Source organism: Ostrinia furnacalis, unplaced genomic scaffold, assembly GCF_004193835.3.
Source record: "Ostrinia furnacalis isolate ACB-3 unplaced genomic scaffold, ASM419383v2 OfSCF7084, whole genome shotgun sequence".
In the NCBI taxonomy this organism is placed as follows: Eukaryota; Metazoa; Arthropoda; class Insecta; order Lepidoptera; family Crambidae; genus Ostrinia; species Ostrinia furnacalis.
In genome coordinates, this window is record NW_021137323.1 from 59,731 (window position 1) to 77,634 (window position 17,904).

At 37.7% G+C, this 17,904-nt stretch overlaps 1 protein-coding gene across 1 annotated transcript in view; it reads left to right on the forward strand.

Annotated features, from left to right (window-relative positions):
• The window catches only part of LOC114363362 (sushi, von Willebrand factor type A, EGF and pentraxin domain-containing protein 1), a 67,850-nt gene that overhangs the window by 35,485 nt on the left and 14,461 nt on the right, over positions 1-17,904 (forward strand). Inside the window, exons 3-6 of the mRNA XM_028319052.1 lie at positions 3,487-3,919; positions 15,910-16,118; positions 16,406-16,582; positions 17,185-17,364. Coding sequence (XP_028174853.1) covers positions 3,487-3,919; positions 15,910-16,118; positions 16,406-16,582; positions 17,185-17,364 — 999 coding nt within the window. The remainder of the gene's footprint in view (positions 1-3,486; positions 3,920-15,909; positions 16,119-16,405; positions 16,583-17,184; positions 17,365-17,904) is intronic.

The window sequence follows — 17,904 nt, forward strand, 5'->3', positions numbered from 1 at the left end:
CAGAAGGTAATATGTGCTCGCGATTCGTTGAAGGAATCAATTTGAAAACTGACGAACCTTTTCATTCCGTGACTGTACATCGTCGTACCTCTGCAACAGATTAGTAGTGTATGGTGTTATGTATGGTTCCGCTATGGCCGCTGGAGTGGCCTCCGCTGGTGGATGATGATTACCTCACTCTAACCACCCTACCGTATATTGAGACTTTATTTAGCGAGCTTTCCAATATTTTTAATCAGCACCATTTTACCTTATGATTTCTTTAGTGCGTGCGCGCACGAAAGACAAGAATCACAGGAATAGGGATATGCTCCCAGGAATTATTTTCACACTGAAGCCTTTCAAGTATTAAGAAAGCGTCAAAGAGAGCGACATGGGATCATTGTTTCCAATCTTTGATGTAATGGGACACCGTGGTTTGGATGCTAATCACGTCAAGAACATTTAATCATTCAATAAAATATTACTAATTATTCCCTACCTCTACATGCAAAACCCTAATTAGAAACATTAACGGGATTCTAACCAAAATATTCCCAACCTGAGAAGCATTTCTGGGAACAGCACATCTTTAGATGTCTCACGTTAAGCTCACACATATTCACGTCCCCTCTGGTAATATTGAACAAACTAGGAAATTGTTTCAAAGTGCCTACTTTGCGTGTGTGCCTGCACACCGTTGATTTTTCGTCGGCCGATAGTTTAGTCGGGCTGTTGATCAGTATGGGCATGTATGGGAGTGCGCACACTACGCCGATTCGATTTGGCCGATTCTTCATACAATTTGAAATCAGGCACTACTATCGGTCAATTAAAAATCAACGGTGTGCGCCTACTCTTAGAGTACAGCACAAATCCCTCTTATGTATGAGGCCCATAGTAAGCGACCACGTCTCAGATTCATAAGCCATCACTGGCAACACACACTGGTCAAAAGACTTTTGTCTTGAGACACTGCGGAATTTCGGACGTGAGAACATCGCGCGAAGCTTGAGGTGCCTGGATGCGGGCGGCGCAGGACCGGTCTTTGTGGAAATAATTGGGGGAAGCCTTTGTCCAGCAGTGGACATCATTCGGTTTAAACGAACAGCTCAAATCTCGCTAAAGCCCTGAGCTAAAGGCAATCGTTACCGCATCACCACTTTATTCCAAGTCATCGAACTAAGCCTCTTAGAAAATTGCACAAGTACCAACAATAACCTAAACGCGAGAAAATTCCATTCCGGCATACTTACGAAATTGTCGGAAAGTGCCGAACGGTAATCTCTGAAATTACCGCAAACAGTCAAACCCGTTAATAAAAATGCAGTGAAGCATCGCAGACAGCTTTCTATGATATTAATAGCATCTAAAATATAGTTAACTAAGGAGCAGTGAGGTTGAAGTGGAGATTGGCCGTTTTGTTACTTCAAGAACTATACAAATAACAGAAAAGTATAGAATAGTGAATTTTTCACCTTAAGCCCATGCATTCATGGCCATGTGATGGTAGCGAAACGACCGTACCACATAATTTGACTTTAAGGGTGTATTCGACCTTACAAGAGTAAATATTAATCTCAGAATAAACTTGTCATTTTGACATATTTCCTGTACTGAAACTGTCAATGTGCCAGTTATAGGTACCATCAGTTATTCTCGGATAAAAGTTTGGTCGAATCATTCGCACTTCGCTCTGCCTTGGTGGAAATCATAGAGATACAGAGAGATGCCAACTAATGCGCTGAGTTCGAAACTCAGTGTCGCGTTAGAAAATCACACACACAAAGAAACTAAAATATATGCTCATTATCCACTGCGGTACCAGTACTCAACGTTCGTATAATCTTTTGTAATGTAAACCGTTTACATTATGACGTCGCTGCTGTCATCATTGCTTTCACGAGCAATGTGTTCTGTTTTTGGGCATATTGCTGCGACACCGGCCCCGCCCCCTTGTCACATCTCCCTTTAGTTTCTGTGATCTGTGGTCTCAGCGGCCCTACTGCCGTGACTCCATTGTAGGTACAAACCCTCAGCGCTATTACAAGCGCTTGCAGACAAACCGCTCGATCTCAAATAAGTACCTACGAGTGAAAGTCGGACTGAACAAGAAAGTGAGTTTCCGACATCGAGACGTTACTAAAGTGTGCACTCGTACCTTTGTTCTGCACGGCTGACAATACTGGAGACTGGTGATAATAGTCATAAAGGCATCATAATTTAATGATGTGTCCAAACATACTCACATTGGGTAACACTCACTTGGCATATGCCCGTGAGTTATTCTTACACCTTCATAAAAAAGTATAATTCGTTTCACCCATGAAGACGCGCCCCACTAATTTTTGGTCGAGGGAAGCGCGAGGTGCGGGGAGTTTGATCCGAGCAATCCGTCATATTGTATGTGTGTGTGCACTCATGGATGATGTAGCGTGTACCGATAACACTCAAACATTAGCGGAAGAATGGTGGGGCGCGTCTTCGTGGATAAACATCCGCATAGTTATAACCGGTATAATTTTACTAAATCGAATGATATATAAAACACATGCAAATAAGTAGTTATTTGTCCCATGCGGGGATCGAACTCACGGCCCCTGGCGTAATACCGTAAACCCAGTCTCAAGTTCTCAACCAAAACCTGCTGTTTACCGTATGTTAAATCATACGGTAAAACACAAAAGGCTTTATTTGTTGCGGCTTTGTCAGTTTGAAACGAATATCATAAGTGTAACCTCAGTCCGTTCTCGTTTTCGCCATTGACATTCTACGATTTTATGGAACGGCTTTTAAATGGCTCATTAAAGAATTAATTATGGGCTATAAATACGGTACAGTATGGCTAACGGCGCATAAATCCGGAAACCTAATCAATTATTAGAAAATCTGTGCTAATCGAGAACTGTATTTTATATGTATTATCGATGATTTTTACGATTGTGGAGTCGTGAACTTTGTTCTAGTTTGATGCTCGCTCAGTATTTTTGGTGGACTCTCCGATGATGACATACTTAGTGCAGATTCGATTCCTATTAAAATAAAAGTCCACTATTGCATACCATGGCAACCTATAATTAAGGCAGCACTTAGATTAAGTCAAAAACGTTGTAAAGATCGTTTTAGTGTATGCCTTGTTGTTTGTCCTATTAAATAAATAAATAAATGAACGAAGCGAACGAATAGTAGCTCTGAATGCGAAGTGTGCATGACACACACTCTTCGCGATGTAGGTATTGTTCTTATTTTGATTACTTTGTGTGTGTGTGAATTTCTAATGCGACACCACGGCGACACTGAGTTTCGAACTCAGCGCATTAGTTGGCATCTCTCTATTAAATCTGTATGTTGGTACCGGAGCACATTTAATGTATAATCTTGTATCGTAGGGGAGCGCCGCGCCCTAGGCCCGCTTGGCTGGAACCATTACCACTATGGGAACACTAGTTACTTGAGATTATTATAGTTTTTTGTGGATACATTTTCAAGTTCCGTTTTTTTTTTCAGGCGCCAACAAGCCAGCTGTGATAGTGGTGCGCGTGGGCAACAACCGGCCAGATCTTGGAACGAACCCGATCTGCAACCGTTTCACCGGCTTCCTAGAAGAAGGCCAGCCCCTCTTCTTGCCTTGCAACCCTCCAATGCCCGGTGCTTTCGTCAGTGTGCATTTAGAAGCGTCAAGCCCGAGCCAGTTGTCCATTTGCGAAGCTTTTGTGTACACGGACCAAGCGCTGCCCATTGAACGGTGCCCGCAGTTCAGAGACCAGCCCCCTGGCAGCACAGCCACGTACAATGGCAAATGCTACATCTTCTACGACAGACAGCCGGCCAACTTCAGGGATTCCTTGGGCTTCTGCCGGTCTCGAGGAGGCTCCCTGGTGGACGAGAGCAACCCGGCGCTTCAAGGCTTCATAAGCTGGGAACTTTGGAGGAGGCATCGGTGAGTTGACACTTTTATGCTTGAGATTACTGATGGGAAATCCGATGGTAGCTAATGTAATGACGTCTTAAAGAAATACCATGTTATGAAAAAAAGCCTGTTTTCTGACTGTTTATGTACGAGACTATTTTTGAACCTGAATTTAAAATCAATTTTTAAATCAATTAGTTAAGAATATTAAGCATGAGGGGAGCGGTATTTTCCTTGTGAGATAATTATTCCCATATTTGAGGACGTCTAAACCCACTCAATCAATAATGTTGTAGGGAGATAATAGCTAAGAGTTCTACTTGGTACCCGTCTTTCTCAATGGCCCTCAGCTTCATCGGATTTCTCATTAATTTACAACTCTTATTTTAAGTACAAAAACGGATGTTATTTTAATAACAGAGTATTTTTGCATAATATCAGCAGAAAATCATCAGTTATACTCGTACTATGCCATACCAAAACATCAGTGCCAGTTTTAAATAAACAACTTGAAAAAATCGAACTGTCTAATTGGAAGAGCAGTCGCCGGGCCAGCGGAAGGTCGTGGGTTCGAGTCCCGCCTTAGGCAGTTCGATTTTTTCAAGCTGTTTATTTAAAATTTAGTTTGAGAAGCGACTCAATTCGCTATAAAATTTTAATAACGATCATTGCCAATATCGTTGTACCTAGCTACGTACATTTTGAACTCTATGCTGTGTAAACTAAACTCTGTGCTAATGGGGATGTTGCCTGGGTCAAAAAGCAAGAGTTTTAATTAGTCCGTCAGTTAACTTATCAAAAAATACTCTACACGTATTTTTCACTTTTTCAAACTAATGAAAATTTAAAGAGATAAAGCGCCCCAAAGTTCATAAGAAGAGGCCCGTGACGTCAACGCCTGCTTAAAAATGCCGCACGTTGTGACGTCGTGCGCAACTTCAACGCACCATAACTATGTAATTATTTGTTAGATTGACAAATAAAAATATATGTGTCCAATATTTTTTGATATTAAACATTACGGACTAAAAAAAATTTTTTAGGCAACTAGCCTATTGACTTTCATTGCATATGCGAATTGTTAATTGTAATTTCGTAGAAGATAATTTTATTACATACAAATTAAATCGCTGCTAGCTCCTGATTGGGAAAAATTATAAGAGTAGGTACGGCTAGATACTCTTATTTGGATGATGGGCATATTGGGCGTTAAACCAACAGAAACAAAAAGTATACTAAATTAAAGCTTAATACTAGTACTTCATTTCATAGTATGACAACAATCCTGAAATACGCGGGGATACGGAGATAGAGGTCGTTGAATATGCAAAGTTTCCATAGTATTTCACATCACATTAGGGTAATAAAAATAGTATTAGGTCAATTAGATTGCTTTTATCAATCATATTGAGAGTCTTACTATCGATTCTATCGATTTAGTAAGTATGTATACCGAATAAATCATAATCGATTATTCGATTGCAATAATCGATTTTATTGCTGAAAATAAAGAATTGAATTAACAATCAAATGATAGTAATGATGGTAATCAATAAAATTGATTAATCGAATTGTTAATCGATAAATCGTTATTTGGCAATATCGATTAATAATCGATTCGTGATCGATTATGCGACAACACTACAACTTAACTGGTAGAAATCCCATTGAAACATGACTGTGTTCATGTCATTTCTCTAAATGGTACCTAGGTATGGTTGTGGTATGGTCCTACGCTTATAATGTAGAACATGGTTTAAATATATGTACCATTTGTTGGCCCCACTCCTGAACTGTTGGACATAATAATGGATAAATAACTTAATCTATTTAAAAAATGTAAGTAGATAAGTATATTAATTAATAATATTTTTTGTTTGCGCAATAAAGCACCTATTACTATTACACATTATGTCAATTTCCAAGCAAACCCGGGAGTTTTTGGTAGTTATTTATATGAAAATATATTTCTGATATTAAGTCCTAACAAATAATAGTAGTTACATTTCTGTTGGTTTTACGCCCAGATTCCATAGAAAAGTGCCCATCATCCAAATCCATAATTTTAAAATTGAATTATGTAATTTATTTTTTGCATGAATTGCACACCGAAATTGTCGCAAATCTTTGCCACCATTTCAAGGCACAACTTTTTACGTCCTACTTTAAGCCTTTCATTATCAGTATAATTAATTACACTACACTACAACTGTAAAAGTCGCTTTGAAACCTGTAAATTACTGTATTCCAGCCCCAGCCTGCCCTCTCTAATCCTGTCAAAGGATACCAATAATTTCGTCCACCGCATTGAAGGAGCATTATCCTGCACTTCTAGCATGAACAACTTTCGTCTTCGAATCGTATTCGACAAAATTCGATACTCAACCTTCGAATTAAACAATAACGTGACAATTTTGATTCTCAAAATAAGTTTCGTGCAACCATTTCTCATATAAAGTTCACTTTACGACACGTTCACAAGGGCGCTGTTGTAGTTTTCGTATTAAATCTTTTGATGGCGATTCGAATACGCAAACGATTCTAACTCGAAAGATTTTCGTGCTAGCCGTACTGCATACAACATCCGTCTATCCTCAGGGCATATCAACGTTTTCGTTTTGACCAAACAAACACCCATCATTGGAATCCACCAATATTATTCAATTTTGCGAACTAGCTCGAATACGGCTTCTTTTTAGGGTCCCGTAACTCAAAAGGAAAAAACGGAACTCTTATAGAAAAGAAAGAAGAAGAAAGAAAGAAAAAAAGAAAATTGTTTGGCACACTAGAACAACAAATTGCAGAAGAATTAATACGTTAAAAAAATATTTTTTAAATTATGCCTAATAGGCTTACACTCAGCATAATGCCACAGTGCGTAGCACCACGACTCTGGTTTTCAGTGGTCGCCTGATTGTAGTGGTGGAGAGGCGCAGGTAAACATTTAAAAAACAAGACGCAACTGAGGTTTAATTAAAGCAGAAACACCAAACATGAAAATGAGAATAACAAGGCACAAGATCAAATACCAACAGCAGATACGTGCAAACAGTCCCCAAAATTGTTACTTGCTATCATAGGATGACTTAGTTGTCTGACTGTCAAGATCCTTTTTCTCAGGAACGTGTGGAGATATCAAGATGTAATTCATCAAATACTTAGGTATACTGCCCCTTGGAGCTGTGAAACAATCTAAATTCTAAGCCAACGCAATAAGATACAGTCATTTATGCCGCAACTTTTCGAAACTGGCAAGGAAATCAAAACCTAACAGGGTAGCCCGTGAACTCAGAATTTTGAAATTTGGTACCAAGCAACGTCTTAAAGCACAGATAAAAGAAAAATGGCGAATTTTGTATATCTTTTGTACGGAACCCTCGCTGCGGAGTCCGACTCGCACTTGGCCTGTTTTTAGGTTTCAATGCAATCTGATATTTTCGCGTAGTCCGTTGAGTTTTGATTTGTTTTTCAATAAATAAATAAGCCTTCGCTATCTACCTGGGTATAGAATTACAGTTAAAAATACTTTATGTGATGTTCGGAGTTTTATTTATTATCCAATAAAACTTATTAAGTATTATAACGTTATATCAAATAGTGAGATAATTTTTAGAGTAGGTACCACAAAGGTAAATAATTTATTAGATGTTTATAGATTAGAAGCAATATGAGCAGGTACTGTAAATATAATTATGTAACCTATTCTATATAAATACATAAAATTGCATACGTAAATAGTAATACATCAAATTAATATTATGTATGAGTACTATGATCTATAGATACTTACCTACCGTCAAAAAAATTAAGATGACAGTGATATTTAAACCATAACTACAGTTAAGTATTTTGTGACTGTACCTATCTATACCCTTAAGTTATAAAATTCTATCATAATATGGAAAAAGAAAAGTTATAAAATCAGTTGCATAATCCAACTAAAGGAAATCCATAAAACTTCCATGCAACCAAACGTCAACTTTCTAACAACTTATTAATTAATTTCACAGATTATTTCATCTTACGTGAATGAGTCAATGACATGCGAATTCACATTATTTATTGTGACTAGGATCTAAAAATAGATACGAATAATTTAAATTATTACATAACAACTACATTGTATCTATGCAATTTATATATGGCATGTATTTAAATGATCTTTTGAAATTAGCAAAAACGGCAAATAAAAAAATTTAAATGGTCATCTGTTTTAATGATTGATCCTCTTTCTTTGAGACATAAAATAAATGAAATCGATCGATATATTAACCTCTTTTGAACTACGCAAAAAAAAATTGAGATGTAAAAATTATATCTGATCATTACTTGTTGGTCCTCAAAAATAAAAGAAATGAGCACCAAATATTCAATATTGTGATACTTTTTTAAATTATTCGATTTGTATAAATTATTTTTTGTCTATATCAAATAATCTTCAAAATAATTATGTTATGGTACTTATTTTTATTAAGTTGTAGTCAAAGGATGGAAACTATTTAAAGGTACTTGATGTTCAAAGATTTCTTTTTATGAAAAAAGCATACTTAACGCGATCACACTGCGTTATCCGGTCGAATTGACCTTAGGTGCTGGATGCGTTGGTGCGGGATGGATATATTCGGTCTTTTCAGTAGTACGAAAGATAAATATTGTTTTGCAATTGTTTCGTCAAACACAGTAAATATTTGGAAAAAAAAACTTATCAGGTCCTTACGACCCGATGTCGCACTAAAAGTAAACAAATATCGTTTAGTGCTTTTATCGTGTCTAATCGACCCGTTGACAGATGACTTTATGGTCACTGATCACGGTCGAGATCGGTATACTAAGAGAAAATCAACCTTGCGATTTGAAAAAAATAAAGAGGTAAAAATTATGATGTCGGGTTCAGGGATGTCAGAAGTAAGAAATTATTTTACATAGCGCCTCTAGTCCCAAACTAAGCAAAGCTTGTAATTTAAACAAACATGGCAATGTACCATTCTGCTTGCTTATTGGCCGCTAAGCCCTTGGCCAACTCAGTAACCAATGACGGACGATTGTCACTCAACCACAAAGTACCGCGTAAATTAAAAGATATTTTTTAATTAAAAATATTAACCAATAATATTTTTTGTTAGATCAAATATATTTTAAAGTTAAGTTATACATAGATCGAAATGCATTTATTAGGTGATCAATATTAAAAGGCAAACTTGATATAAAAATCATCAAATTAACAAAATTAAAGATCAATAACTAAAAAAGAGGATCAAATATTATTTTTGTTTACCAAATATTAAAAGAGTATGTTAAACATAAATATTATGTTACCTTTAATGAAGATCATTCATAATTTATCCGTAGATCAACTAATATAGACCCAATAATTAATATAAAGATAAAATATAATAAAAAACATCATTTATTTTATAAAGTGCACATACAAAAAAGATCAATTAGTTTTTAGAGGATCAAATAATATTGTCCCTTTATATATTTGTAAGCTGTTTGTTTTCTGAATAAAACAAAATAAAATAAAATAAAATAAAATGAATAAATAAAATACTAAAGCACGCGTAATTCATGAATGAAAATAACTACCTACCTTTAGAAATTGCAAATAAATAAACCAGTAAAATGTTAAGCAGTAAGGCCGGGTTGCACTATCTTACTTTGACAAATGTCAAAAATCTGTCAAACTCCATACAAAAAACACTGGTTATCGTTATAGTTGCGGTCAAAGTTAGGTGGTGCAACTCAGCCTAAGTGTTTTTAAAGTCTACTTGCAAAATAAACTTAGTTTTATGAGTTTTAGTGCAAAGACTTTGGTCCCAAAACCTATTTATTTTGTAGTTCACATCACTAAACACCGTCATCATTTTATCCTAGGTAAGGTACTTGATACAAATAAGGCCTACGTTCTAATAAGGCCTATACATCAGAAAACATAGATAAACAAATCCAACCGGGATAATACTTCAAGGACACGTACTCATATGCCCTACAACCCGGTAGAGTGCAAGAGCGTCCCGATCCACGATCCCAGCACCAATTGACACGCGTTCTTCTAAGGTGGTGGGTGATTTCGTGCTCTCTTATAAAAATCTAGCGATTTCATCTTAAATTTTCGGTAAAATAACGCTGTTTTAGATTAAGCTTTTCTTAGTAATCGTTTCTAAATATTTCTTACTAGCTAATAATTACCTTAAATTGTACTGCTGGCTATAGATGCATTATTTGTAAATTTTTAAAGACAACAAGAGCGAAATATCTAATAAGGCCTAGGCCTTATTTCAGCATGGTAGGCCATATTGGATACTTATGTCAACACCTGATTACGGACAAATTCATTAAACTAAATGAGTCAAAGAGTAACTAAATATTTATTTAATAAGAATGTTACTAACAGCACAGAAAATAAAAAGAAAACAGAGTAAAAAAAAATTACTAAACCTGTAAAAAAAAGAAACAAAATACAAAACTAATAAAAATAAGAAAAAAAAGCCGTATGTATAATTCTAAAGGATTAAAGCTGATATTATCATGCCTGTCTCGAAGACAATGTAGCAGATATGCTACCATAAAGGACTGCTTTTGGTGGTATCATAAAGATTGTGTAGGAGTTCGTAAAGATGATTCAGAAGCCTTTTTATGCCCTGGTTCTAACAAAAATTGAGATCTCATTTTGTTTACAAAAAATCAAGACTAAATGATGTTCCTAAACTGATTTATTTAAAAGGTTTTATGTGTAGGCCTTATTCGAACACGGTGTTTTAATAAGCCCTATACAAAAAAATGATATTGTTTGTTTTTGATATTTTTTTTGATAATTTAAGTAAGGAATCATTACTTTGTTACTATGAATATTTAATTTTATCTATAATTTATGTATTATTCTTAATAAGTGGAATTTAAGTTTATCTAGAGATATACAGTATATTTCTGTTTACTTGGTATGTAAAATTTTGATAACGGTAACAAATCGACGTGTTTAATGTTACAAGACCGCATTTTGTTTAATACAACCTCAATTTTAAGGTCTACAGGCATTTGAATCATATAGGCCTTATTCCGTGTAGGTGATTTAATAAAGCCAAAATCAGTGGTTTCGTAATTTGCTTATTTTGAATAGATTTAGTTAAAAATTGTGTTATTTTTTGTAATATTGCTAAAATTAAAGGATGAAAGAAGTTAATTAACCTTGTTTTTGTTGACTGGCGTTAATATTTATTGAAATATAAGCATTTAAAGTTAGGTAGGCCTTATTTGTATCAAGTACCTTAGTTTCACAGTCTAATACCGCGCCCATAATGCAACAGATTCCGTTCAATTTCGCCATGTTATTATGGTGGTGCAGTGCCATATGCCGTCTCTATTACTCACCGTTACTCGATGTAACATTTCAGCTAGCTCGACATGTTTGACTAGGGGTGTGCCAAAATATAGTCGCTAATTGTACAGGGTATCCCAGAATGGGTGAATCAAACTGATAGGATAGGTAGCTCTACTAATGTACTATCCCTAAAAAATATGTATAGATCATTTCATCCACGGAGACGCGCCCCACCATTCTTCCGCTAATGTTTGAGTGTTATCGGTACACGCTAAATCATCCATGAGTGCACACGCACACTACAACAATGACGCTCGGATTGCTCGGATCAAACTCCTCGCACCCCGCGCTTCCTTCGACCAAAAATTGGTGGGGCGCGTCTTCGTGGATGACACGATGTATAAGTTGAAAGACCTTGGCTATAGTGATAAAAAAAATGAATTTTCAATTGGTTCAGGGTTCGATAAGGTGCATTTTCAAGATTTGTGGATATAATATTGACAACTTATAACCGGATTGTTTGAAAGTAGTGTTGAGTCCGACAGGTATAGCTTCAACACAAAATAATAAATAAATTTAAGTACATAATTGTCGCATTTTTGACTCGCTCTTTCTATAAATTGTATTTCTTGCTTTGTTTAGGAAAAGCTATGTTCCTAAATAAAGCAAGAAATACAATGGTCTTAAATTAATACGACTTATTATAAAGTATATGTTGTTAAGAATATGAAATGGGATGCACAGCAACCCATCATGGTTGCAAAACTTTAAAAAAGTTGCTACTGACAGCCCTGGCTCAAACGGGATCGAACCGAACACTCGGCGTTTTAAACAACGGTTGAGATGCACCGCAAGTGGCGATACTCGATCTACATTCATAGACATAGATCATAGACTATTACCATAGCTGAGTATTCTGTTACATGTTACATACCATAGCTGTCACTACTTCCAGTCCACTGCTGTACAAAGATTTTTTCCACGGAATAAATTAGCGGACACCCGAGGCAATTGACATATTTTTCATTGAATCTTTATTTTGATTAAAAAAGAGGGACTAAACTGTTAATTTTTTGCAAAGCCACTAAAAATCGAATTACCTCATGAGACCGCGGTAACAATTTATTCTATTGTATCTCGATTCACTGGTATCTACTTGAAGGGCTAGAATATTTAAAACTAACTCGATTTTCAGGACTAGAAAATGGTGGATAGATCTTAACAAACACCAATGATCTTCATTTTGTGTTCCAACCCTTTACTAACTTTGCGCTATATCTTCGTTATTTGTGCATCAGTTTAAAAAAATGTGTAGAGTCAACAGGACATCAGAGTCTAGATTTCTGTTGCAAAATAGCTCTTACAACTACATAAAATATGGTTGTTAATCCAACACCAGCAAGCAGTATTTGTACAGGTAGTGCCAGCTCTGTAGCAAATCCAATTACAGATGATAGGTTGAGCCTTAGGGCCTCCGCACACTAAGCCCCTTTTAGTCGCCAGGTCGCCAAATGCTCAGCCATTAAAGAAATCAAAATATGTGCTCATTATCCACTGCGGTATCAGTACTCAACGTTCGAATAATCTTTAGTACTACGCAAGCAATGTAAACTGTTACACATTATGACGTCGCTGCTGTCATCATTGGTTTTGGGCATATTGCTGCGACACCGGCCCCGCCCCCTTCTCACATCTCCTTTTAGTTTCTGTGATCTGTGGGAGAGATTTTTGAGACGTTCTTCGGTTGACAACTAATCAGCATAGCTTTCCCCTAAGCTATGTTGAATAGTATAATATAGTACATATAATATGAATAGAATAGTATGCGGAATAGAGACCGAGGAGAGTTGTAACAGGGTGAGTTGTCTTGTCACAAAGCCGATTTCTCTGCGCCTATGATAGTTAGCAAGCTGAAGTTTTAACGCAAACTGTGGAGCCTCGAATGAGCAACGAATTCGCGAAGTTGCTTGCTCTATAAACTTAGGTTCAGTGAAACTGACTTTTTTACAACCCACTTCTATTGCAACCCACCTCTGTTACAACCCACCTCTGTAACAACCCACCTCTATTGCAACCCACCTCTGTTACAACCCACCTCTGTTACAACCCACCTCTATTGCAACCCACCTCTGTTACAACCCACCTCTGTTACAACCCACCTCTATTGCAACCCACCTCTGTTACAACCCACCTCTGTTACAACCCACCTCTATTGCAACCCACCTCTGTTACAACCCACCTCTGTTACAACCCACCTCTATTGCAACCCACCTCTGTTACAACCCACCTCTGTTACAACCCACCTCTATTGCAACCCACCTCTGTTACAACCCACCTCTGTTACAACCCACCTCTATTGCAACCCACCTCTGTTACAACCCACCTCTGTTACAACCCACCTCTATTGCAACCCACCTCTGTTACAACCCACCTCTGTTACAACCCACCTCTATTGCAACCCACCTCTGTTACAACCCACCTCTGTTACAACCCACCTCTATTGCAACCCACCTCTGTTACAACCCACCTCTGTTACAACCCACCTCTATTGCAACCCACCTCTGTTACAACCCACCTCTGTTACAACCCACCTCTGTTAAACCTACCTCTGTTACAACCCACCCCTGTTACAACTCACCTCTGTCTCCCCTACAACGTTGTCCCAACACCAACATCGGCTCGACCAAAAGAATGGTCACTGTAGCGGACGTGCGGAAGTTGTTGAAATGGATTTCTGTTTGAGTATTCGTGGGTATTTGTAAATGAATACGGATGATTACGGTCAGCTCTGTGTTTACATGCGGGATCGTGAATCTCAATACTGTCCCCTGATTTGTAATCACTATAGTTGATTATGCAACTTTGTTTGTAATAATCTCGATAGATTTATAACAAACAAATCAGTAAGGTTCTAGTAGGTACTTAACTATTTTGGTAGTATTAGCTGTTGTATTCTGAGGGAAAAATGGATGAAAGAGGATATTTATTTTATTTTAGGTACGTGTAAGCGAGTATTCGAGACGTGCGTGTGAAAATAGCGTAACTACCGTATTATACCATACCACATAACTTTGACCGTAACTATAACGATAACCGGTGTTTTTTGTATGGAGTTTGACAGATTTTTGACGTTTGTCAAAGATAAAATAAGATGGTGCAACCCAGCCTTAGGATGTCAAATTAACTACGAATATCATAATATCGCCCCTCTCCTAAGACTTGTTCTCTAGAAGTTTTTCTTATGTTATTGGCGTAGGTATAATGTTACACAATTACTGTATCTTAATATTACAGAACAACAATAAAAAAAATCAAAACCGCTACACCACAGTAAAACAGTCGAAATATTGATACTTGACTGATATAATCATTTGTAATCGTGAAGAAAAAATGCCGATTTCAAAGGGAAGGCAAATTAATTTGATTATTGCCCGGACTGTATATACAGTAAACATTTCATCCAACTCTTTTGTAAATATCGATATGAATGCCTACTTAATAGGCACGTGTAGGCCGAAAACGTTTCGGCTTCAACTAATATTTTTTTATTTTAAAATATTTGCTGTGCGAATATGCTTTGATTTCCTAATTTAATTATGATTGCATGCAAGTACAGTCAACACTACAAAAGCACATCGATCTACTGGTAAAAAGATTTTGATCTCTGGTTCTTAAAAAAATTACCCCCTTATTAATAAAAGTTACACCCCAGTTAAACTCTGGCTTAAATTATCATTTAGTATGAAAATGATAAGGATATGAATAACTAGCGGCCGCCCGCGACTTCGTACACGTGGATCCCGTTTTACCCCGTTTTTCCCGGTTTAGATTTTTTCATACTAATGTTTTCTCGCTAACTCCCGTTCCATAAGGAACATACAGACAGACGGACAGACAAACAGACAAAAATTTTACTGCTTGCATTTTTGGCATCAGTATCGATCACTAATCACCCCCTGATAGTTATTTTGAAAATATATTTCTTGTACAGAATTGACCTCTCCACAGATTTATTATAAGTATAGTTAAGGAGGTATACATCTTGGCCTGTTGTAATACATGTTATTTTGCAATTTAAGTGCATTCTCAGATGTGCTGGTGATGACTAGTGATGTGATCGATTTCGAATCGAAACCGAAATCAATGTCAATACTTAGGCACAGGGTTGTAAAAACTAATGTTTTTGAGCCAGCTATGTGTGATGGATGATAGGTACAACTTTATTTATTATACTTTATTTTACTAAGACTAACGCTTAACTTAACTCTTGCAGAATTTGCAATGCGAAAGTGTTCCTAAAATATTTTAGTTGAAGAGATGGAGATTGTATTAGCTGTGTGCACAAATACACGTAGTCCACAGAAGCCCCATAAATTTTCATATAAAGTAGGCTACATAATAAAGTACTTATCAAACTACATACATATATCAGTTATTAATATGCCACTGCCATTGCTTAGTGTGAAACATTATTCAATTTTTTTTAGACTTATTTTGCCACATATCCAAAACAATTACAATTATATTGTAGCTACTATATTCAGCTATGTCTACACATAAACGAGCCAATATTTTTTTTTATAAAAAGGCAGTTTGTAATTTTCGAAAAAAATTAAACAGACTTTTCAAAGATCTATAGCGCAGATTCTCCCGTACCCTATGCTTTGTTCCGCGGCGTTACTCACAGATGACTGTATTGCAGCAGTGACAGCAGTAGTCAGTACTGGATGGGGGCAGTCCGGGACCCCCAGGACTCATCCAACTGGAAGTGGGTGAATGGGAATGACGTCACGGTGTCGTTCTGGAACGCCCCCGGAGGCACCGAGGGCTGCGCACGATTCGACGGCAGCAAGGGCTGGCTGTGGGCCGACACCGACTGCCAAGCCAGACTGAACTATATTTGCCAGCACCGTAAGTTCACTTTTGTTTTATGCCAAGCGAATTTTTTTTGCCGAGCGAGTGCTGCTATGCGAATGATGTGTCACTTGGCTGATGCTGGAAGGTAGTTTATGAAATGCAAAGCGCTGACGTCATGTTCCGTCTATATTATTAACTGATCTGACATAATTAGACAAACATAATTTCTCCATAATTTTAAAATGCCATGAACTCTAATAAACTGCATCTTCAAATGCTACCTTCCAGTCACCAATACTCCCGTATCTTACCCCTTATTTACCCCCTGTGTTGTCCCGCAGAGCCTAAGGCATGTGGCAGGCCAGAACAGCCCCCGAATTCCACCATGACAGCGGAGAGCTTCGAGGTCGGGGCCTCCGTGGAGTACTCCTGCGACGAAGGCCACCTGTTGGTCGGACCCACCGTCAGGACCTGTCTAGACACAGGGTTCTACGATGAGTTCCCGCCTGTATGCAAACGTAAGTCTATGAGGAGGCAACTGTAGCATAGTTGTCCTGAAAATAGTAGCCAAGTAAGAATATCTATAGTATTAGTCATTGTTACGACAGTCCGCTTATATGGAGCCATTGTTGGACCGCCAGAGGTCATTCGGGGAACGAATTCACGACATCAAGTTTCTTAAACGCAAAAGGGAGGAAGAGAAAGTAGAGTGGTAAAAAGTTACTGCCTGACCCACCTACCTCCTAACTTACTAGAGTAAGTTCTATCAGTGGAAACAATATTCGAAGCTACTGGTACTCATCAATAGAGGATCTGTCCTCAGTTGTTCAGAAACCAGACACCTAAATCCTAGAAAGTTATTAACCGATGGCTAAATAAGAAAGAACAGCAACAATCTCTTTTGACTTCCATACCTACCGCCGGGGGACGGCATGTTATGTGGGGCTCGAACCCAATAAAAACCTGAAGTGTTCCCTCTGCCGCAAAGTCTTGCGCCTTGGGTAGTTGGGTATTAAAAACGACCAAGGCGCCTTCCGCGGACGTCCCACCCTACGCGGCGGGACCCATCATGCCCCCACTTAGTTGCTAAAACATCTCTCACAACCATCGCCTCTTCCAGGAATTGAATGCGGCTACCCTGCGGACATCCAGCACGGTTCGTACGAGCTGATCAACGGATCCGTCTCGTACCTCTCCCATGTGCAGTACTCGTGCGACTTGGGCTACGAGATGGTGGGACGGTCACGACTGGTTTGCGATATCGACGAGCGGTGGAACGGACCGCCGCCGAGATGTGACGGTATGAACAGGAATAATTTAGTTTTTCAGCAAAAAATTGCCATATTACTACAGATCACAAAAACTAAAGGGAGATGCGAAACGAAATAGCCGCACTGATTGATGCAGCGATAGCAATCAATGCATTTAAGTCTGGTCGCCATCGCTGCACGCCGGCTGATCGCGTGTGATCGCGTTTGTTTGGCTAAACCTTTATTCAGCCAAAAATGCAATATACCTACATACCCTGAATATTGAATCTTCCACTGTAAATATTTTTTTAGTTTTTAGCTATAACAATGCATGCATGTTCGCCCACAAGACAAGTTTTAGCAACATACATAATATTATATTAAAATCTCATAAAACTCATAACCTATTTATAGCTTCAATCTACATCTATGACGTCAATGAAAGCCTAGCAAGAAAATTAGAAATGTCTCAGGGGATAACTGCAGAATTGCAACGAATGAAAGTAATATTGACAGGATACAACAGAAAATACGAGTAACTAAACAAACATAAACAGAATCTAAGGTTGACTTGCACCACCTAACTTTAA